The sequence below is a fragment of the Callospermophilus lateralis genome, chromosome 13, assembly GCF_048772815.1.
Source record: "Callospermophilus lateralis isolate mCalLat2 chromosome 13, mCalLat2.hap1, whole genome shotgun sequence".
In the NCBI taxonomy this organism is placed as follows: Eukaryota; Metazoa; Chordata; class Mammalia; order Rodentia; family Sciuridae; genus Callospermophilus; species Callospermophilus lateralis.
The window spans coordinates 12,754,671-12,777,375 of record NC_135317.1 but is presented as its reverse complement, the minus strand read 5'-3'; the positions used below and the strand labels follow the sequence as shown (position 1 = coordinate 12,777,375).

Below are 22,705 nucleotides of genomic sequence, written 5' to 3'. Positions count from 1 at the left end.
GCTGTAGTTGTGACCACAGCTATAAAAGACTGTCCCACGAAGACGCGACTTCCTCTGTAGGAGTGTAGCCATGACCCACCCAAGGCTGGCAGCAGGAGGGAGCCAGGGATTCATGCCCACTGCCCTCTCCTCCTGCCCTCCAACCTCCTGCCAGTGCCTTCCACCAGCAAAGCAGAAGCCGAAACCCACAGTTGGCTATTGGAGCCATCCACAGAGGTTGTTCCCAAGCACAGAGGAGGTGGAGACAGGTGGAGGTGACTAGGGGGTGCAAAGGGAGAGCCCTCGGCTCAGGAAGCTGAGAGAGGGGGGTTGTACTGGTGAGAGTCAAGAACCACAGTGGCGCTCTGACTTTAGATGCTCGTGATGTACAACTGGTATTTTGGGTAGATGAGTCTGCACCTCGAAAGAGGTTTGTGCTGGACATTAAAATTATCCCCAAGTTGTTTTCCAGTTAGTGGGAAATGGGCTGACAGGGTTGTGTGAGCAGTCACAGGACAGCGGTGAGAGTGGGGAGGGCAGGGTCTGGACACAGAGGAAAAGCCAGGGAGCCTGAAGAAGATGGCTCTGGAGAAAACCAGAAGAGGGCAAAGCTGAGAAAGCATGAGGCGTGGGGGACACCTGGAGTGGTCGGAGGGTCGGGCGAGGACCATCTGCACATCACTGCCATCAGGGAGCTGGAACACAGCGCCGACGACTCCTTTGCTTTTCAAACTTGTATGGAAAAATATTGAACATTATACATTTAGCAACAGCTGTAAAGTACTCTAAAACATTAAGACTAGGAAACAATGGTCTGTGTGGCAGGTTTAATCAATAAAATCAGATCCACAAACCATCTGAGCAACAAGTTCTACCACAAAGACCCACAGGGTGGTGTGGCCTGGGGAGGCGACTATCACGAGGGCTCCACCCTCAGAATCAGAGCAGGTGTCCTTATAGAGGGGCCTGTGAGGGGGTCTGCCTTGCCTGGTTCCTTCTGCCATGAAGACACATGTTCCTCCTCTTTGGAGGATATGACACAAAGGTGCTAGCTTGGAAGTGGATCATCACCAGAGGGTGAGCCTGCTGGCACCTGGGGCAGCCTCCAGGTCTGTGAGAAACAAACTTCCCTTCCTTATACATTACCCAGGTTGTGGCCTTTTGTTACAGTAGCACAAATGAACTAAGACAACACACTTTGTGGAAAGTACTGTGGTAGGCTCCTTGCAGGTGACTGGGGAAAGAACACACATTTGTAGAGGTGCCCAGGAGAAGAAGAGTTCATTGATTAATGATAGGTCAGTGCTGCCCACTCTTTTCCCATGGGGAGAAACATAAGGAGACACAGAAAACTCTTCAGGAAAAAAACTTCTTTTACTCGTCCTACAAACTACAGAAGTCATTCTTGGTTGTGTAAATACAAGAAGAATCATATTATCAACCTTAAGAATCTGAAAATCCTGGCATGGTAGCACACACCTGTAATTCCAGCAGCTTGGGAGGCTGAGACAGGAGGATCACAAGTTCAAGGCCAGCCTCAGCCACTTAGTGAGGCCAAGAAGGAGGAGGAGGAAGAGGAGGAGGAGGAGGAGGAGGAGGAGAGGAAGAGGAAAAGGAAGAAGGAGGAGGAGGAGGAGGAGGAGAAGAAGAAGAAGAATCTGAAATTCTTTCTGTGACTGGATAGAGAACAAGAAAAGAAAGGTAAATTGTACAGGTGTAAGTAGACTTCAGGGAGAAGCAAGATCGGGCCCACAGCCCCTTCCTGTTAGATGTTCAAAATCATGAGACATGCTGATGTCTTCAGATACTCAGAGCTCTCTGGCAGGCATGGACCTTAAAGACCCCAAAGAATACTTGGAAAGCAGAACCTGCAGTAGGACCCTCGCTCCACATGTAGAGCTTCTGCATGTCTCCAGGCCCTCCACCTCGAGAAGGTGAGCTTCTGAGTAAACCCCACATCACTCCTACCCTGGTGCCTTGTGCATGACAAATCAGCTGCAACTCTTCCTAGCAGTGTCTCAGCAGTCCTGTGTGGACAGGGGTCCAGATGCTGCTCACCTGGGTGCTCTGCTTGGGTCTCACAGGCTTCACTATGTGTCCCAGGCATCTGGAGAAGTGAGGAGAACTGGTTTATTCTGACAGGGACCAGGGATCTGCTCATCCCACCTATAATTCCACCTCACTTAATCCTGGTAATCTAGTGAGTACTACTGTTTCTCCACTTCACAGACATGGAAAACTGACTGAGGCTGTAGCTATTTGGAGGAAGCCAGCATCAACATCTGCGTGACCCTAGTCCAAACAGGATGCTTTCAGGGAACACGATGAATTCCCGCATCTCTACAGAGGTTAACTTTCAGTTAGTGTTTTCCATGTAAATGGTGCTGAATGTCTGCCCCAGACACACAATCTGGGTCTGCTATATCATTTGTTATGGCCTGGATGTGAGGAGTCCCCAAAAGACTCACATGTGAGACAATGCCAGAAGGTTCAGAGGAGAAGTGATTGGATTGTCTTAACCCCATCAGTGAACTGGGTAGTAACTGAAGTGGTAGTGTGGCTGGAGGAGGTGGGCATTGTGGGCATGGCTTTGGGTATATATTTGTATCTGGATAATGGAGTTCTTTCTGTGTTTGCTGGTCACCATGATGTAAGCTGCTTCCCTCTGCCACATTCAGCCTTATCTTGAGCTCCAAGGAATGGTGCTGGATTTCTATGGACAAAAAACTCTGAAACCATGAGCCCTCAAATAAACTTTTCCTCCTCTACAATTGTGCTGGTCAGGTCCTTGAGTCACAGCAGCAAAAAAGCTGACTAAATACCATTTGACACATGAAATGGTGTTTTCTAATGGCAAGAACCTTAAAGTGAAGGAAAAGACTAAGAACCTCCCTTTTCCTGCACGATGTACTTTATGAAATGAGAGAGCTGAACTATGTGATATGCATTTTCTAGCTTGTGTTTTTGTTTCTAACAACCATCCAACTACCCAGCAATTTCAGCTCATTTTTAATGCTTTACACTTAGGTTCATCATGGTATATATTCTCTGCAGGAAGATGGATGTTCCCCCTGCCCCCCCCAGCACCTAGGATTGAACCCAGGGGCACTCTATCCCTGAGCCACATCCCCAGTCTTTTTATTATTATTTTAAAAAATTTGAGTCAGGGTCTAAGTTGCCCAGGTTGGCCCTGAACTTGCAATCCCCCTGCCTCGGTCTCTGGAGTCTCTGGGACTACAGGTACACACTACTGTACCTGGCTTGGAGGCTTCTTAATGATGCAGGAAAGCATACAATTGGTTCAGTAAAAATAACTGACTGGTTTAGTCAGAAGATAAAAGACACAAAAATAAAAGGGAGGCCCACTCTGGGTGTTTATCCACAAGAACTGAAACCAGGATTTGGTGGAGATACTAAAGCTTCTTTCTCACAGCAGCATTATTCACAATAACCAGGTAAACAGCCTACACATCCCTGCCAGATGAGTGGACAGAGAGAACGTGACGTCATACAATGGAATACTACGCACCTTTAGAAAGAAGGCACTCTGCAACACACAACAGAGGTGCATTTGGGGTCATAGAAGGACACTGCAGGTGCCACAACGTGAGGTATATAAATGGTGGAATGGGTATGATTGGAGTGGGGCAGGTTCTCAGGGTTGATGAGGGGAAATGGAAATTGCTGGCCAAGAGGCATAAAGTTCAGTCAAAAAGAGGAATGAGCTCTGGGGACCCCTGTGCAATGCCAAGCAAATAGCCAACAGCAATGTTTTCTACATAGAAATCAGCCAAGACGACGGATTTCAAGAAGGTTCTTACCTCAGAAAATTAGCATAAAATCGGAATTTTATCTATTTATAGACTCTTGCTGTCCACTCTGCTTCTAGAAATTACCTAAGTGTTGAAGGAACATGCATCTTCTGGAAGTTATGCCAAGAACCTCTCGGTTTCTCTATAAACATGAGAAAGGTAATAATATGGAAACAGCCTCTGTTTCCTCATCTACATGGCTACTCAGCTCGCAGCACTCTCGTAAGGACTATGTGAGGTATGAAAGGCCTCGTGTGCTGGAGAGTGCTCTTCCAGGTAAGGGGGCATTAGTGCCAAAGTAATGACAACATAAAATGAGGTCCAGTGACTTTTTCAGCACCCTCGTTTTCAATAAGGAGCAAGGCCATAATCTGAGTTAGAACCTCTTACACTTGTTCTTAGAGGTAGACAGTAGAACATGGGAGGTCAGGAAAGGAGAAAGAGAACACCAAGATATCAGTCATGCAGAAGAGCAGCACTGGAATAAGAGGAGGGTTTACATGGAAACTTAGTCGGCCCTCCTGAACACACGGCTGAAGGCACCACTGGGAACAGGGCTGCTTCCTAACAAGCAGCACATATGCACACTCAGGACGGTCTCAGATTGGATGAACAGACTAACAGATGCTGTCCCAAAGACCTGCAGACCACCTTACAGATTCTGAATACGCAAGCAATAACTTCCAGAACAATGTGACAGCAGGCTCCTCTGTATCTATGGCAATCTATTGTTTTTTCATCCCGAGTTCAGAAATCAGTCCCAATTCACTGCAGAGCCCATACTGAAATCACAGATTCTGAGAGGCAGTTGATGGGTGTGAGACAATAATTGAACAGCTTCCCTCAATAAAAGAAAGTGCAAAGCCCTCTGAGGATTTTAGTAGAAAACTGAAGGAGAAATCTCTGGGTAGAAAGGAAGGGCTTCTAAGAGTTCCTCTATCTTTTTTCTCGGTATTTGGATATGTAGACCGGGGGTTTGTGGCTCCTCCTTTAGGATTTCAGCTCAATTATGAGCTATGAACAAATCCATTTCCCACTGCTCTTAGAGCTGAACAAGATCCTTCAAAAGGAACTAAATTAAAATCAAGAGGAAGACAAAAAGAAAATGAAAGTCACATACAATATTCTAAGCAGTCAGATCATAACCAGCTCCTAACTTGTGGGCCTGTTCCAGCCCATGCTTTCTTTCCAACATGAACCTTTGGCTGTCTTCTTACTATTACTCAGGAGTTGGGAGCTTTAACCTGTTCTGGGACAAGCACATTCTTTCTCCTAATGTTTTCATGGAGTCCTGCGGCCAAGTGTTCTACTCAGTATCTGATCGGAAAGTCAAGTTCCAGAGCTCCCACCTCATTTGGCAAGCTTCTCACTGCTTTATTGTGATGGATTAGGACAGCTCCTCCCTGGTCCCACCAGCATCCCAGAAGCACTTAAAAGAAATGTTTTGTGTAATACCAGGGAAAGACATGAAATACACACAAACGAAGAGCCTATGGGAGGCCCTTACCTAGGTGTGCAGGACAACGTTCTGTGCTTCCCTACACAAATACACTGCCTTCTCCTATTTTAGAAAACTCGGTCTTCACGCATGCCCTGTCTGGGAGCTCCTTTTCTTCCTGAGTCCCCACTGGACTGACACCTGCACAATGCCATGCCTGACTTAGCTTAGTAACTGGAAAGCCTCCTTCTGCTGCCAGCTCGGTGGCTCTGCTGTGTGACTTTCTCCAGACTTCTTCCTGCTGATTCTTGTGTTTTCATGAGCTCCACCTTCATGTCTATGCTGAAGCGTGGATTTCTAACCCAATTTTTCAGCAACCATCTGCTTTGATCTTCCAAAAATTCCTCAAATTGTCTAGTCCATTGCTGGTATTTTCTGTGAACTTTGGGTTGTTATTTTTACAGTTTCTTTTTAGTGGAATTTTGGAGGGAAAGGACCATAACCTTTCCTTAGTACACATTTTGAAACAAAAGTTCTTATCCAAATTTTCTAACCTTTTCTAAATGATTTTTTTTTTTTTTTTTTTAGTGTAATAAACCTAGGAACTGTTTGGAAGATAAGAAAATGCATGAAGAGTCAGCACTCCAACCTCCTGATAACCATCCTAAAGTCAGTTTCTGCTTGGCATGACAAGACTCCTAGAGAAAGTCAGAAAGAATACCTTAGTCTTGATCAAGTCAGTTTTCTTTGTATTTACATTAAAAATGAAAAGATTCTGCAAATCTTGGCTCACATATTGTCATTCTGCACAACTCTCCATGTATTTTAATCCAATTAGAACAAACAAGGATCTGAAACTCACCTATGAGACTGGATGACTGGGGATAAAGAGTCTACAAATCTCAACAAGCCACCAATAATTCTACCTTATGATTAGCCATCCCTATTACTACAGATGAAAGAAGACTCAAAATAACTAAAAGCCCAATTCCTGCCTTTGGGAGTTTACTCTGGTGCTGGGAACCGTGGGCATGCAAAGTAAAAAGGATTACTCAATTATCACTCTTAGCAGAAACTATTATTCCAATCAAGGTAAGATTCTCCATCTCCCATGAATTTCATGCTCATGTCCATCATTCTTCTATTTGTGCTGATCCCCCACATAGAACATCCTCTTCTCTTCTTATCTTCTATCTAAGTCTCATTTACTATTACCATCATTCAGGATATAATACCATATAATTAATTATTTGTAAATAAAAGAAAATTATGAACTTCACATGTCCAAAAACAAAAAATTAAAGTATAACTCAGAAGAAAAGATATGCAAATATCTGAACACAGAATAAAGCCAAAATATAAAATCAATGGATTATAAATTATCACTAGACTTGAAAACAAGCTTTCACACATTAAAAATAATCACTGAACCTGAAGTGACAAGCAATAAACTGAACTCCTATTCAAGAAACCACACAGTAAGACACATTTTTTTTTTAACTCTCCTCTCCAGATGCTTCAGAGAACATCTGAAGGCTGTTTACATGCAGCAAAACAAAAATATTAGTCAAACATGTCTTGATAAGGGTTTTACAAGTTTCTTTTCAGGGTTTCTGTTTGATATTACTATTTAAGTCTAACCTTGCATTAGGTATTTTACATGCCAGGCAATCATTTATTTTGTTTTAACAAATGTTTTTATTGCATCCCATTTACATGCCAGGGACTGTGCTGAGTGCTAAAAACAGACAGGGTCCTTCTCATCAGAGCACTTTAGCCTAGTGGAAGACAAACATTAATCAAGTAGTCATACAGATTGTGGTTAAATAAAGGTATAGAACAACTTATATGCAAGCACACCCACACACAAATATATGTACATGTGCTATAAACTCCTGCAAGAGCAGGAATCATATCTTGTTTGTTAAATAACTTATTCCCATAAAAGTCTGCAGCTATTCTTATTAACTAACCTTTTTTTTTCAATGAAGTCAGCTTTGAATGTTCCATATTTTAGGATACTTCAAAAGTTGAGAAAGATATACTCTTATTTTTAAATAACTTATAAAGAAATCTTACCTAAGTTATGAGGTGATCTCATGATCAATATTATCAGATTAAGATAAATATTAGTTAAGCATCAAAGGAATGACATTTACTTTTCTTAAAAAGAAATATTCACATAATTTATGCACTAAAATAATGTGAAGGTATTAAAATTTTTAACAGTACACATAAAAAAAATTTTTAAAGCACATTTTTACACCGTATATCCTGGAAGTTTGTTTATTACTAACTCACAGATATCTTTATATTGCTTTGAAATTCTTAGTGAACCAATGTCATCATCATCTTCAAAATGATCTGAAGTACTGCCATCCAGAACATTGAGTTCTAGTTCTGACAAATTAGAGGGCAGGTAAGAACTCACTTGAGATGTCCGTGGTGACTGGCTTTTTTCTGACCATTTGCAATCAGTTTCTGCTTTAAGTTTCATAGAGAAGTCTTGACATCTTTTTTTATCCTTAGTGTTATGCCTACTGCTTTGATCTATCTGGCTTTCTTTTTCCTTAGTCCAGTGGGATGAAGATAAATTACTGGTGGAATTACTAGATGCTTTCTCCACACATTTATCATGAGTCTTTGAAAGATGACATCTTTTTTGTGAGAGTATTGGTGATCCAGCTGAAAAAGGTGGGCTAAGAATAGAACTCTTCTCACTGCTACTTTTCCCTAGGGGTGGTCTTGGTCCATTAGACGTCCTCCTAGGTGAAATTTCTGCCCGTGGACTGCTAGCATGAGTCTGCAAGCTCCTGCTGGTCTCCTCAGTGGTGTAGAAGTCTTCTGAATAGCAAGGGCTGGTGAAGTCATCTGAATACTTCAGCTCCGAGATGCTTTCATGGGAACTATTTTCACTCATTTCAGCAGGAATACCATTATTTGTGTTTCTGACCTGCCAATCATCTATTTCTTTATCTATAATTCTGCCAGGCATAGCATGTTGTTGAAAAACACATGGACTTTGGACTCTGGTTTCCAGTTTTCCTCCCAAAATACTTGTATGAGTCAATCTTTCTGGAATAATAAAATCTGCAGAACTCGCGATTCTTCCCAATGTGCTGGTTCTGTTTTCCCCACAATCAACTGTCTTTTTTCCAGTTGCACATTTTAGTTTAGTTTCTTTAGTTGTGCTGGTTTCATCAAAGACTTCACTAATTTGCCTTGAGGTATCACTATTTTCAGGAGATGCATCTGAATGTAAATACTTGTCTCTAGGCAGCTGATGTGGCTTCTGACTTTGTTCTGCAAAGCTTAATACTTTAACTTTAGAGGATGGAATTCTGAATTTTGTACTTGTACCCAACATTTGTGCTTGCATTTTTCTATACTCTTCTCTCTTTTCGTGTATTACCAACATGTCAGGATTTGTTTGCTTTAAACGTAATCTGAGTGTATTTGTTAAGCCATAAAGTAGCTTCCCCCTTGTAACTCTTTTTTGGCAGTTGCCATTGTTCTCAAAATATTTACCTTTCTTAAGATTTTCAACTTGGTTCTTTTTACACTGAAGGCTGGCTGACTTCTCGTGGCCCCCCACTGAAAGCTTATCCTTCTTAGATTCGGACTGGTATGTGGATTTGGTGCAAGATTCTGGTACCTTCTTATCCTCGGTTCTATACAACCAGGCTAAGTGGGGATGTACATGAGTTGGGCTTGCCACGGGTTGTTTATATAACAAGGACAACTCAATTAACAAAGCATTTAGCAGAGGAAGCTGCCTTATTGTATTAATTGTATTTTGTTCAGTTTGAGGGTGACATGTAGTTTGATTAATTGCTCCTACATCCTGACTCCCTGGTGGACTCAAAAGCACAGGAAGAGTCTCCTGTGTTGCAGAATCTGTACCTTCAGGAGGACTCAGATGTGTTGGAGGGTTTACAAGTACTTTTTCCGGCAAGGCATCACCCAGCTCCTCGGGTACGTCCCTTTGGGGCTCAATGGTGATTTTGACGCCAGCAGAAACCGCCCTTTCTTGGGTCAAGTGAGTGTAATACAGAGGAGGAGGGCAAAAGGTGTTGGTTTCCAGGTCCAGCTCGGAGTCTTCCTCGCTGGAGGCGCTGGCACTGCTGCCCGAAGCCTCCACAGGGCCAGGCCTGCCCATCTCCGCGGAGCCTGTGCAGGATGGGCGGGCCGTGGGGTTCGGGGCGCCTAGATCGGGGTCCAGGTCGGCGGGATCCTGGGGGTCTGGGTCCGGGGTGCCGAGGTCGGGGTCCTGGGGGGCGGGATCCTGGGGTCCTGGGTCCAAGGCGCCGAGGTCGGGGTCCAGGTCGGCAGGGGCGGAATTCTGGGGTACGGGGTTCGGGGCGGGGTCCCGGGCGCGGCCGCCCAACTCCGTCAGGCGGCAGAAGAGCGCCAGGTCCCCGACGCGCTCGCCCTCGGGGTCCAGCAGGGCGAAGGTGCCACGGCTGCCGGGCCCGCGGGCGGCGGGCAGCGGGACGTCGCAGGCGCCCAGCATCCGCGGCGCGGGCGGGCCGGGAGCGACGGGCAGCTGCAGCAGCGCGGCGCGCAGCCGCGGGCGGCGCAGGGCGGCGGGACGCAGGCGGAACACGCAGGCCTTGCCGCGCCCGAAGCCCAGCGCGCCGCCGGGGGCCGGGGCGGGCGTGGTGGGTGCGCGCACCAGCAGCGGCGGGAAGTCCAGCAGGCGGAATGCCACGGCGGGGTCAGGCGGCGGCGCGGCCTCCAAGCGCACCCAGTCCACCAGCAGCTCCAGCGAGAAGAGCCGCTCGGCCGCCATCGCCGTTGCCCGGTGTGCTGCGACCCGGGCCGGAAGCCGCGGGCGCGCGCTCTCGCGAGAAGCGGGAAAGCCGGCGGGAAGGCCGGCAGGAAGTCTCGCGAGACCGGGCAGCCGGCCGTGCGGGTCTGGGCGGGAGGCGGGGAGCACGGCGCGCCGGGCGGGGCAGGCTTATATAGTCAGGGCCCCTGAAACGCGGGCTTGGGCCGGATGCTGGGGTGAGCCGGCTCCCGGCCCGCGCAGCCCGCACTCTCCAGCTGCAACCCCGAGGCCGTGGGACGCCGGAGTCCGGCCTGCCGAGAAGTGACCCGCGCCTCCGGGCCGACCGCGGTGGAGGCGGGACGCCCGCCTGCCTGTGGCCGAGAACGGGCCGCCCAGCCGCTTGGGGGAGTGGACTCTCTGTTCCGGAGCACGGCAACCCCCAGCTGGGACTTCACTGTATGAGCAAGTTCACCCGGAACCGCAGTTTATGAAGTATTCTATTCAGTCCATGGCGGAGACAGTCTGTGTCCATCATGAACCGGGCCTGGCTTGGTCTGTTCAGCCTGCAGGAGTGCCCAGGGCAGCCTCGTGGGGAAGTTGGCGGCCTGTTCTGGCACTGGTGCTTCCATCCCCACGTAGAAGGATGTGACAACTCCAAGAGGGAATTCAAAAAAGATAAAAGCAGTCTGCAAATTTAAAACCAGAACCTGAAACAGCCAACTCAAATCCCTCACCACAATTTAAAACTCCTGGTAGGTGCTTGCTTTGTGACAAGCTGGGAACCACCCCCCCCCCCCCATGAATTCTGGAGAGACAGACTCAGGAAGTTGGGGCTCCTGCATCAGCTCTGCTAGTCCTTCTCCATGGATTCCCAGGGGCCTGCACTTCAAGTTTCCAGGCGGTAACGTTTCCTGGAGTGAAGATTTCAGTGAGGAGAAGCAGACACCTATGGTTATCATTCAGGACCTCAGATAAAAGCCTACACAGAAAGACAGCCCCTGTCCAAGACTAGATTACAGGCTTCTGGAATCTAAGCAAATAGCCCCTTCTTTCCTGCCTGCACTGGACCCTCACACACCTTAAACACCGTGAAAACTAGAACCATAATAATGGCACCTTATATGCTGTTGTTGGTAAAGATGAGAAAACTGTGTCCTCAGTTAATGTGTTATGCGTGAATTCAGGACCCCCAAAAGACCACCAGAGACCAAGATCGTTATAAGCAGCAAAGAGGTGTTTATTGTGAGCTAGCTCGTTCCTCTACGTGCACACAGCAACTGGTGACACTGAGAGGCCCGGAGCCCAGGATTTGCAGCAGTTTTATACACTCTTTGGGGAAGGCAGGGACTTCACGTACATCATAGCATCTCAGCAAATCATCACACACCACGGGAAAATCATAGAGGGGAGTATGTGCTGAACTACATGGTTTCCCAACACTGTCAACCACCATAAACTACTGGGAGGGTCATCTGGCATCCCTGGTATTTTCCCTGTCTCATGCTGATTGGTGTCTGCTGGAGGATTGCTATGAGTCCCCACCTAGCTTGACTTAGTCAGGGACACCTGGTGCAGCAGATCTCTCCTTTTATTTGTAGATAAACAACTCAGCAGGATAGGTATGTGCCTAGCAGTGCTCTGTGGGTCTTTCCAAGGACAAGGGTCATGCCCCCTTCCTTGGACAGGCTTTGCTCTGAAGTAGAGGCTAGTTTTTCACATGTCTGGTGTTTGAACAGAGATCTTTTTCATTTCCAATCTCTTCTTACTGTTTCTCAATTTATGGCAAGGAGGAAGTAATAGTTTTCCCATATATTGTCATTAAACTACTTTAATGCCCCATAACTCTGGCAGAGTTAGAGCCAGAGTCATTGCTATTTTCGATATAGGTAAGAAATAGCTGTTGAATTCTGTAACAGAACCCAGGCTCAGCAGTACAGTTTCAGTTTTACTTTGAACCTGCTAGAAATTTATATTGGAAATTCATTCCCTAAAGAAGGTCAAGGAAAGGCTGCAGAGTGGTCAAGAAGGCAGGATGGGGATGGGGGCAAAGAGTAGACAAAGATTCCACTACTGACTGGAGGGAAAGAGTGGCTTCAACTCCATTCTGATAAATCAGCCTGCCAGAAAGGAAGGGGAAAGTGAAATCATGCAGCATCTTAAGGGGTTGGTGAGCATGGGTTCATTGATAAGCCCAATGAGACGAGTGGTTGTGAGAGCAAAGGCTGTCCTTGGCAAGAGGTGCAGATGGTGGGTTAAAATACCAGCTTAGTCACTGTTCATAACTGTAACCCCAGCACAAATTCACAGATTCCAGGGGTATCCTCCCAGATGGTCTTATAGTTTCTCAACCTGTAATGGGTATGCTGAAAGTGCAGATTGTTGGACCCCCTTCCAGAGATGTCTGTTTACTCCATCTAAGGTCACTCTTACCAAGGGAGCCCTGTTCTGTAGTTTGAGCATGACCACACTACTTCCTGATGCATTGTCAATGACTAACTTACTATTTGACAAACAGAATGGTATTGCAATCATGCCAACAAATATCAGAAGGACTTATACATTTATGTAATTATAGCTCCTTTCACACCTTCAGGGTGAAGTAGAAGAAATGAAGTGGTGGTTATTAGCTACAAAGCACCACCGTCAACATGCCCCATATGGAGAGATGTCAGTGGAGCAGCAGAAGTAACAACCTGCCACCAAGGACTCCAAAGGTTGCAGAAAGCCCGTGGGAGAAGGTTTATCAGAAGTGGCCCTTAAAGGTCTGAGCCTGCCTGCCAAGCTGCCTTAGCCTTTTTTCTGCTGCAGGGAAGACCAGCTGTGGGTGCCTTGGAGGGGATACCTCCTTCCTTCAGTTATGGGGAGGCTGAAAGATACCATTCAATTAAAAAATCTTCTCTTCCGGAGGAAATAAATACTGGTTGGTATTCTGACTAGACTGTAGACTAATATAAATAGTTCCTCCTCTTAATGGAATTAGGTATAAGTTAGATTTATTTTAAATTACTATTATCTATCCTCCAAAGAGATAACTGTTTTGATTTTTTTTCATAATTAGCAAGATACCTATCTTTTGAAACATGGGAAATAAACCAAAAGTTTGATAAGCTTATCAAGCAACTTGGACCTTTAGGAGAGTCAGACCACAGGCTGGGGCTTGGAGTCCACTCTAAACAGCTGCCAGTTTTGCAGTCCTATTGTAAGTGCTTGCCACCAAATTAGGTTCTTTGCATGTTCTCTTCATTTACTCTTCATGGCACCCCATGAGGTCTCTGGTGTAATCATAGTGAGGCTAACGAAACCAACAACAGTGTTGTTAAAGATTAAGTGTGCCAGCGTCCTGAAGGTTATTTAAGAAAACATGCTTGCACCTAGGAGATGCAAACTGAGGTAGGAGGAAGGAAGAGGCTAAATAATGTGTACAAATTTACATGGCAAGTAAATGCTAACGCTGCAATAGAATTCAGTTCTTTGTGTCTTAAAAACACAGGTTGTGTCTATCCCACTAGATGATCATCCATACTTTAGCTTGCTTGCTCATGGTCATAGAAAGTGTTAACATTATAAGGAACTGACAATATCTGATTCAAAAATGTGTTTTGTGGACAAAGGAACAAATAATAAAGAAGCAAAGAGGCCAGGACTTATTACAGGACTTCTATAATAAGAGTGACCCTGCTTAAATAGCAAGTCAAGGGCGTGGCAAAGGGGATGCCAAGAAGAGGGCTGTTCCAAATGTAGCTTTAATGAGACTTAATCCTAAATGTGATGTGTGTATCCTCTTCCGGCTCTTAACAAGTCACATGAGCAATTGACCTGCTTGAGACAGTGGGACAATTTGACTAGACTGGTAATAGATGAAATGAAGGTTAAGTGTGCCAGCGTCCTGAAGGTTATTTAAGAAAACATGCTTGCACCTAGGAGATGCAAACTGAGGTAGGAGGAAGGAAGGGGCCAGGCCTGGAGCTGGAAACACAGGGAGGGCAGACATGGCCAGGGCTTAATAATTCCTGGATCTCTGTGAGGGCAGATGGGGACTTTCGGTATTCTTTTTTGTACTTGTGTGTATGTATCTGAATCTTTTCATAAAATGTTATTGCCTTTCCTTTCACAGGTGCCAGATCAGCCATGAAAGACGGAACGCACAACATGTTGGACTGTGGGTCTGTATCAGAGCTGTATCGCTAAGCAGCTGAGTGTGGTGTGTAATAACATTGCCAAGGGAAACGCCTTTTCCCTGCTGGAGCTGGGAGATCTGGGCTACCCAGAATCCAGTTGTGATAGCTGTCCCAGGTAGCCATTTATAATAAAGGGTATCTGTAAGGAGGCCATCTATAAATAGCATTTATAGACCTATTTATAGACCTAAAGGCTAAGCATACCTGGAATTCCTTCTGCCCTTGCCTCATTTCTCAGTGCCAGGCTCTAGAGGAAGAGAGGTGGTTCTGCACGTTTTAACAGCAAGTTGAAACTCCCTCCCCTTCTGCTTTTACATGCCCATATTGCCTTTTGATTTACTTCCCAAACTCTCCACCAACTATTTTTAGGGTGATGACCACAACTTACATTTAAAAGTAACAATAGCATGAAATACATTCCTCCCCAGCAATCAGGGAACCTTGAGACCAGATCCCCCCTGCCCCCCCACCCTGTTCACATGCTGAGGTTCCCTGCTGGTGCTGCTGTTATGGTTGACATCCCTCTTCCCAGCTTGCCTTCCCTCTGCGTCAGAACTCAGACCTCAAATTATTTAAGTTCTGACTCAAATGCTGTGTCCTTTTTGATGTTCTTTCCTGGTAGTGATTTTTCTTTTCCCATTGTACTTAATCTCCTTTACAGATGGTTTTTCTGTCTTGTGTTACTCTTGCACATGACTTATTGCCCTTAGTTCTAAGTTCCTTGATAGTGTTAATTTATTCTTGCATGTCTAGAGCAATTAACACAGTGCCTTGTTTCTATATATAGTATTTGTATTTAACGAGCTAATAAATGAAGAATAGAACCTCTTATAAAACTTGCTTGTATAAAGCACAAAGGTTGGAAAATATCCTGAGCTAAAACCTGAAAGAAAACTATGGTGCCTGTCAGTTTTCCATGTTCTTTGTATGAAATTGTTCTTCAAACCCAGGAGAACCTCCTAGAGCATGTGGGCCTTCTCAAAGAAGCCCTACTGCGCTCAGTTGGCCTTGCATTTCACAGTTATGGTGGACTGAACCTGAGGCCTAGGTGGTGAGATTAAAGTCAACAGGATTAAGCGTTCTTCTCCCTGTGCCAATTTATGACATGTAGGACTTCCCTGTGGGCTTCCTTTTTGTGTTGGCACTGGATGAGAATGTTCTCTGAAGACTGTTCAGTGCCCACAAGAGGCAAGGGACCCCTGCTGCAGCCCCAGCTGAGACTGTTCAGGACACCAGGAGTTTGGAAGCTTTGCTTCTTTTAAATGATTATTCTCAGTAGCTTCAGCCTTTGAAGGAGCTGTAATCCAGCCCAGCTAAAAATAGACTCCACATTCACTCCTTCAGTTCCTGGCTCAATGAAATATCTTTTGCTCTGTCCCCTCATCTTCATAGCCTGGCATCCTGGGGCAGTGCTGCTAGCCATAAACAGACAACCAACACACACAGAGGTGCTGGACTCTCTTCCCAGGACCCCCAAGAAGGAACACCATCTCACCTCCCACCCATTAGAAGGGTTCCTATCAAAATGCCAGGAAATGACAAGGATAGAGAGGGTGTGGGGAAACCCACGGGGACTGCAAAAGGGTGCAGCAGACAAGGACAGCAGATGGTGACGTGGTGCTGTCAGGCCATGAACTGCACCCCAAATTCACAAGAGAAGCATGAACCTCACTGTGACTGTGCCTGGACAGGGGGCCATAGGAGATCCTCACCCTACAACAGGAGCATGAGCCCTCTACCCACTGGGCACCTCTGGTTTGCCTCTCTGTTCTTTCTGTATCTTTTTAACTGCTTTCATAACTTATTTGTTCTACCAACTGCTTAAGATTTTTTTAGCTAACTCATAACTAATTTTGAGGTGTTTATGTGAATGACTATTATTCCTCTCAAATAGCAATTAAAATATACTTTAATAAAATATTTTAAAATGCTTCTTCTACAAGGAGAAACTAGTATTTCTTTTTCTAGAAGCATTGGAAGAAATGTCCCCAGCCTCACTCTGAAATTACACTGTTCTTGAATGTTTTTGCTTTGTTCTTTTGATTTCTGATTTTCCCTGAAGAAAACTGGATGGCCTATTTTTGGATGTTTTGTTTCCAGTAGCATTTGTGTCCTTATGAAAACTTGGGCTATATCTTTGAATTGTAATTTAGACTTGTAATGATATTTGATTCCAGATGATATCTGATTAACTTCTAAAACCTCATTACCTACAAATCACTAACTTAATGAATTTGTACTAAGCAGGAAGAGTTGAGATCATTTGGAATTTTTATCTTTCTTAATTTTATTAATTCAACTAATGAGTACAATTCCGGGTACTTGATTGAATAAGAGTGGTGATGTGCAGTCTGTTCTACATGGCTGTGTCTCTGAAATCCTAAGTACCTTGTAGAAATTTACCATGGATCCAAGGACCCAAGTATCCCAGAGACTTCACACTAAACAGCAGTGCTATTGGGTTTTCACATTTAAATGACAATCAGTGCAAAAATCATTGAATTGGCACTCCCTGGAACTTGCAGAAAAACAAGTATTCAGTATATTGAAAAGCCACCCTGGGAAATTTAAATATGAAAAGTGAACATTATTTGCAAAACTAGAGAATTGCAGACACCCACAAGGAACTTCACCACTTAGAACTGAGTCGTTTTTTCTATGTTTCTGGTTCTTTTGCACCATCTTCTGATAGTCAGAAACTGGATTTCTGATCTGTGCAAGAAATGTTGTGTATTTAGTTTGGCATTTTTCTAGTTGAAATGAGGTCAGGTTCCATAATTTCATGGAAGTACTAGCATAATAACAACATTTCTAAGATCATGATCTTTTTAAAAAGCCAAATATAATTCCATCCAGTTTTTCCACACTCTAGGGAAAAAGAATTATAATTGCACAAATGTCTGCTGCTTCCCCCAACCTCTTCCCCTGTAATGTTATTTTCCAAGGGCTATAGATTACAGTCCTTAGAGGGCGGAGTCTGTCCTCTTGCAGGAAGCTTCAGGTGAAAGCAACAGGTTTTCTGTCTGGAATGACCAGAGAGCCAAAACAGATAGTATTTTAATTTCCTTATAGAGCTCCCACCCACCCCAAGTAAAACTGCAGGTCAGTATTTTATCATAGCAGCCAAAGGACAGACAATTCCCCAAAGATAGGAAATTGTGTGGCAGAGTGGGACTTAGGAGTCCAGGGTGAGGTTCTCTCTGGGCCAGTCCTGACCTGGGGGTCTGGTGTCCAGGAGCCCACGCTGGCATAGCAACACTCAGATCCTCCTGCTCCACAGAGATGGTGTGAAGTCAACCACCCCAAGGCTGGGAGAGAGTCAACAGTCTGAGAAAGTGGGGTGATGAAAAGGACAGTGACTGATGCAGCTGCAGTTGGAAAGGCCCAGTTGGAGGACAGGGCACAACTCAGTGGGTACTTTCAAATGCTAATTCAGTGAATGACCAAGCAAGGAAAAGATTTAAACACCCAACATATTGCCTTATTGTTTTCAAAATTCAAAAGTATTACAAACAGGTTTATTGTTGTGTTTTTAAATGTGTGAGCTTGCATAAAATCTATTTAGCAGAATTTCCAAATTGCCAGGTAAGGCTGTCTGTGCACCTTCTGGCTGAGCTACTGGGGGCAGCTCTTCAGTTGTGGTGCCTAATGAGCATATTAGCTTTTATCTATCCACCCCAGGTTCCTGTTGGCATTCAGAAAGGCCACAGACCTCAGGACTGCTGGATCAGAGGCAGATCCTAAGCAAGCTGGCAGCGGGGAGTCAAGACCCTCGTGGAATGAGGGCCTGGGTGGCCCACTCCCCACCTACCACAGTCAGTATCAGGGAGTCAAAGCAAAGGGAGACAAAGTTGAGATCCAGGTAGGTGATTGGTTGAGCTGCAGATCCAGCCAAAGTGCTCCTCTCTGGTTTTTAGCAACTAGACCACACACTGACCACTGTGTTTGGGTCTGTGGCACCTAAACCAGGAGCTACACCTTATTCTCCACCCTGGCACTTGCAGCCACTAGATATCCCATGACTAGAGTGGGTCAGTGTGGTCTTTGTTCCCCGCAGCAGGCATGCTCACTAAGGAGAGGCATCAGAGGATTCTCACGGGCCTCCCAAGAACCCCCACCCACTCTGGGAGGCCTTGGTCTGGGGACTACCCCTAAACCACATGAAGCAAGAGGGAAGGAGTTCTAGTGGTTTGCCTGAAGAAGAAAAGAGTGGATCTCAAATGAAAGAGAGGTGGTAGCAATTCAGAAATGAGTGATGTATGAATCCCTCATAAAAGAAGTGTAGTGGGGGCTAGAGTTGCCTAATTCAATGCTACCATGTTAGCAAAATATATAAAACAAAAACCTGGTATAGGATCGAAAAACTAAAATATTTACTAGTTAAATAAAAAGGAGCCAACACAACAAATCCATAGCCCCAATCTCTGGTGGTGTCTGATGCTGTCTGATGGAACTGCATCACCATAGTGGTGTGGGCTGGCGCCACTGCTGCAAAGCACTGATGCACTGACCCTGAGTCCGCTTGCCTCCTCTTCTGTCTGGTCACACTACTGCAAAGCTTTGATCCTGCTCCGCCTGCCACGCCATCTGGAAGCCACTTGGCCTGAGAGCATCTCTTCCCAGGTGAGTGTTGTAAGACTGGAAGACACCGCACCGCACTACACCACACTACACAGATCACCGAAGAGGTTCCACTTTATTACAAAAGGCTGTGGGTTTATATAGGTCTAAGGAGAGGTAGCAGGGCTGAGATAGATAACAGGTCGCCTGTTTATTGGCAAGCTCTTCCATATGTCAGTTCCGGAGCCCAAGAAGTTAATTCTTATTGGGGCTAAGGCTTCCCACCAGCAGGATTTGAACATTGGCGCCGGTGGGAACGTTCGCACCAGTGAAAGAAATAAAGAGGAGAAAGAGGTAGATGCCATGTTGGGGTTTTTCTCTGGGGTGCTGCTGCTGTTATATGTTTTCCCAACAAGTGTACTCTACTTCCTCCTTCCCCTGTAGGCCTGTTGATTCTTCTCTGGCTGACATGCTTCTTCCCTAGCTCCTGGGGGATGAGGAGCAGCCAGAATGAGGGCCCCACCCTGAAAAGGCATCCTTACCCAGTCTAGGTGTGGCCTTCGTAATACCCATTCCCTCAAGCCAGGCAGGTGGCATGTGACTGGGCCTGGTCCAGTGGCATCTCTTCTGAGGTGCTGCAGCTTGGACCTGGCATTGGGGAGGTGGTGGGACCTTCAGGATGTAGGCTCTAGTGGATGGTCTTTGGGTCACTGGTGTGAAGGATGGTATGAAGAGGATAATGGGGTCCCATCCCCTCCTCTTTGTCTTCCTCTTCTGCTTCCTCATCCTGGGGTGAGAGGGGTGGCTGCACTGTGCATCCCACCATGACGCACTGCCTCAGTACTGCCGGACAGTGACGAGCCAAGCAGTCATGGACTGCCCCTCCTGACACTGTGAGCCAGGACAAACCTTCCCCCTGTGAGTCCATCGCCTCCCCCATCATGTGTCATGGTGAGTCTGGCTACTGAAAGTAGAAGCTCTTACCTATGAAGGTGCTTCTGCGTAGCTGTGAAACAGTGCCAGCAGGGTCTCCACGGGCTCCTCTCCAGCTCTTTCAAATCACAGAGCCACAGATTCACACTTGGTTTCAGTTAGTGAGGAAAGCCACATCTGCACATCCAGCGGCCTTAGGCGTGACTTCCTGCCTCTCTGAAACTAGCTGTGCAGCTGTGTGGGAGGGCTACAGATCGAGGTGGTCAGGTGGCTAGGCCCGAGGCCCCCAGAGGCATGTTCACAAGCAGCTGCTTCCACTCACTTCCACTTGTGGCCCCTGCAAACACGTGGAGGAAGGGGTGGAGTCAGTGTCTGGTGGACGCCCTGTGCAGCCCAAAGCCCTACTGCTGGCAAAGGCAAGCTTCTCAGTGGGGTGACTGGAGTTTGGGAAGGTGAGGCCTTCAAAGGTTCTCCCCAGTAGGCCGCATTGGACACTTGCAGGACATGGTCCTCTGCAAGGCTGCTAGTTGGCTGGGCTATATGGCAGGCATGGAGTCCTGACTAGTTCAGCCCACACTACGTAGAACAGCTGTGTGCAGCACCATGACAGTCTAGACCCAAGTGCCCCATGCCCTGAGACCAAACAGCAGCACTTGAGGTTAAGATGGCCCTTCAGTTGACTGGAACATGAACACTGCAGAAGAGAGCTCAGTGGGTGAACCTGTGTGGTTGTCAACACGCACACACCAAGGGCACAAAGTGCGAGTCCTCCCACATGAGAAAGGCTTAAGCCACATGACCAAGCTCCATGCAGCTGGCTTAGAGCCAGATTCTGTTCACCAAGGGCTAGACAATGGTGTTCATGAACTTAGATCTGTGGCATTTCCCTTTGTCTCAACTCCTTTAAGAGTTCAGAATCTCCAGGTTTAGATCATTTACTTACAGAGAATTCTGGTCACATCAAGCTAAATATTTTTCAGAAATTCAGTTTATTGGATTATAAAGTTATTTGCAAGCATAAGGAGATTTGCATTTAGGCTCTCTCTCTTTTTCTCTCTCTCATTTCAAGAGCAAGAGGACAAAGTCATTTGCCTAAACACATATCTTTGTGCTATATTTCAGGATTCTTATAGATGGGCCCCTGCCCTATGGTGGGAGGTACTCTCCAGGAACCCACGCAAGTATAAGCCAGGGTTACCCAAGATTGACAGGAAATTAATAGTCTGGCCCTTTCCCATAGGTATGATCTTTTTGTTGTTATAGATGGACACAATACCTTTATTCATTTATTTGCAGTGCTGAGAATCAAACCTAGTGCCTCACACATGCAAGGTAAGCTTCTACCACTGAGCCACAACCCCAGCCCTCAGATACAATCTTAATGCCAATTTGGGAATTCTGGGTTAGCAGAAATGTGACTTTAATGTTAGCCTTAAATCTAAGGTTTGATTGTATGTGGTTGTGAGGTATTTCAAAGTGTAGAGTTCACAAGTGTGGAAACTATCAACCCAGTTGACTGGCCCAGCTCTAACTTGAGTGGACCCTGAAGGGAGCAGGACACTGAGAGAACATCGAATCCCCTGAATTAGAAGACTATCTTCTAGTCCTCTGCTCCTCATGCACCATGGGCCTGTTTGCCTAGCTGTCTAGTTTGGGCACTTCAAAATGGGGGTATGCAAATGTTTGAGGTACTCCACTGGGGTAAGGAAGGGGAGATAGAAATTTCTAGTTATATTGATTTTTATTGAATTGTTTTAAAATTTTAATAAATGTAGTGTTCTGTGAACTGCAAAATCCATTAAACCTTGATAAATAGGACATGTATATGATTCAAAATCATATATACATTTATATTTTATTAAGATTGTGAAATCCAAAATATTTAGAGAAAAGTCCTGGACCTTGTTTTTTTCTTGATAGATTGAAGGTGTCACATTGAAGTCCCTGATGATACATGCACATATATAAACACACATGCACATTTAGGTATATTTCACTTATAAAACATATTCTACCCCTGCAATTAGCAGGAGAGTTCTTTGATTTCCTGGGGTTCCGTGTCATAAGTCTATAATGTATTGCATAACTGAGATCACTTTGTGGTACACCCCAATTGAGTTTCCTCTAGTACAGTGTGATTTAGCTCATGACTTTGTAGCTTAGAAATTGAATATTTTTTAGAAGAAACAGTCAATACCAAAATTAAGAGCAAAAGAAATATTGTTTATTTAATAAGCATTTCCTCACTTTAGGACCTAGAACCTGGCACTCCCTTCCTCAGTCTGACCTTTGTGGGTTGAAGTAATTGAAAAAGTAGTTTCCGGTGATAACAATGATCACCCTGTGGTTCCAGTGAAGTCTGGGCTTGAGGGAATATATTCACTCTTTTGTGTACTTGATCAGTTCTGGTTCCTGATTTAATTCTATGACTTCCTGTGCTTGCAAAACTTTAAAGCTTGAATTGAAAGCCCTGATAGCTCAAGTTAATGCATCTGCTATTTTCCCTGAGGGGCAAGGCCCTTGCACTGCAGACTCCACAGAAAAAAATAGAATTGACTCCACTGAACACCCAAAAAACTCCAGATGGAATCAAGACTTTCAGTGAAGCCATAAAGTACTAGGAACTGACTATGTAGAGATTTCTCAAAATTTTATAAAATATTCCCTCACATCTAATAGGAAAATGGGCAAAAAGAAAAACTAATGTTTAAAAGAAGCACTGGGAAGCATCATTTATACAACACGAACCACTTCAATCTCACTAATGGCTAAGGAAATAAAAGTTAAAATGAGATGCCGTATTTTCTCTATAAATGGCCAATTAAAATAAATTCTAAACCATCCAAAACTGATAAAGAAAATGAGCTAATGCTCTCTCCTATGTCCCAGGCAAAAGGGTTTTCACAGCATGGCTAACATTCCCCAGCAGCAATTTTATGAATGTATTTTTGATTAGACTATTTAACTATTTTAAGATTTCATCTTGTTTTGTCACTAAAGCAAAGGGGGCAAAAACAGCTGCACTGAATGCCCT

General features: G+C 45.2%; 1 protein-coding gene and 1 pseudogene across 1 annotated transcript; both read right to left on the bottom strand.

Moving 5' to 3' along the window:
* Nucleotides 1-7,487: 7,487 nt before the first annotated feature.
* Map10 (microtubule associated protein 10) lies at nucleotides 7,488-10,021 on the bottom strand. The gene has a single exon (XM_076832158.1). It carries the CDS (start codon nucleotides 10,019-10,021, stop codon nucleotides 7,490-7,492), a length of 2,532 nt encoding a protein of 843 aa, XP_076688273.1. The 3' UTR covers nucleotides 7,488-7,489.
* Nucleotides 10,022-10,197: 176 nt separating this feature from the next.
* LOC143379556 (solute carrier family 25 member 3 pseudogene) overlaps nucleotides 10,198-22,705 on the bottom strand; it is a 38,978-nt pseudogene continuing 26,470 nt past the window's right edge.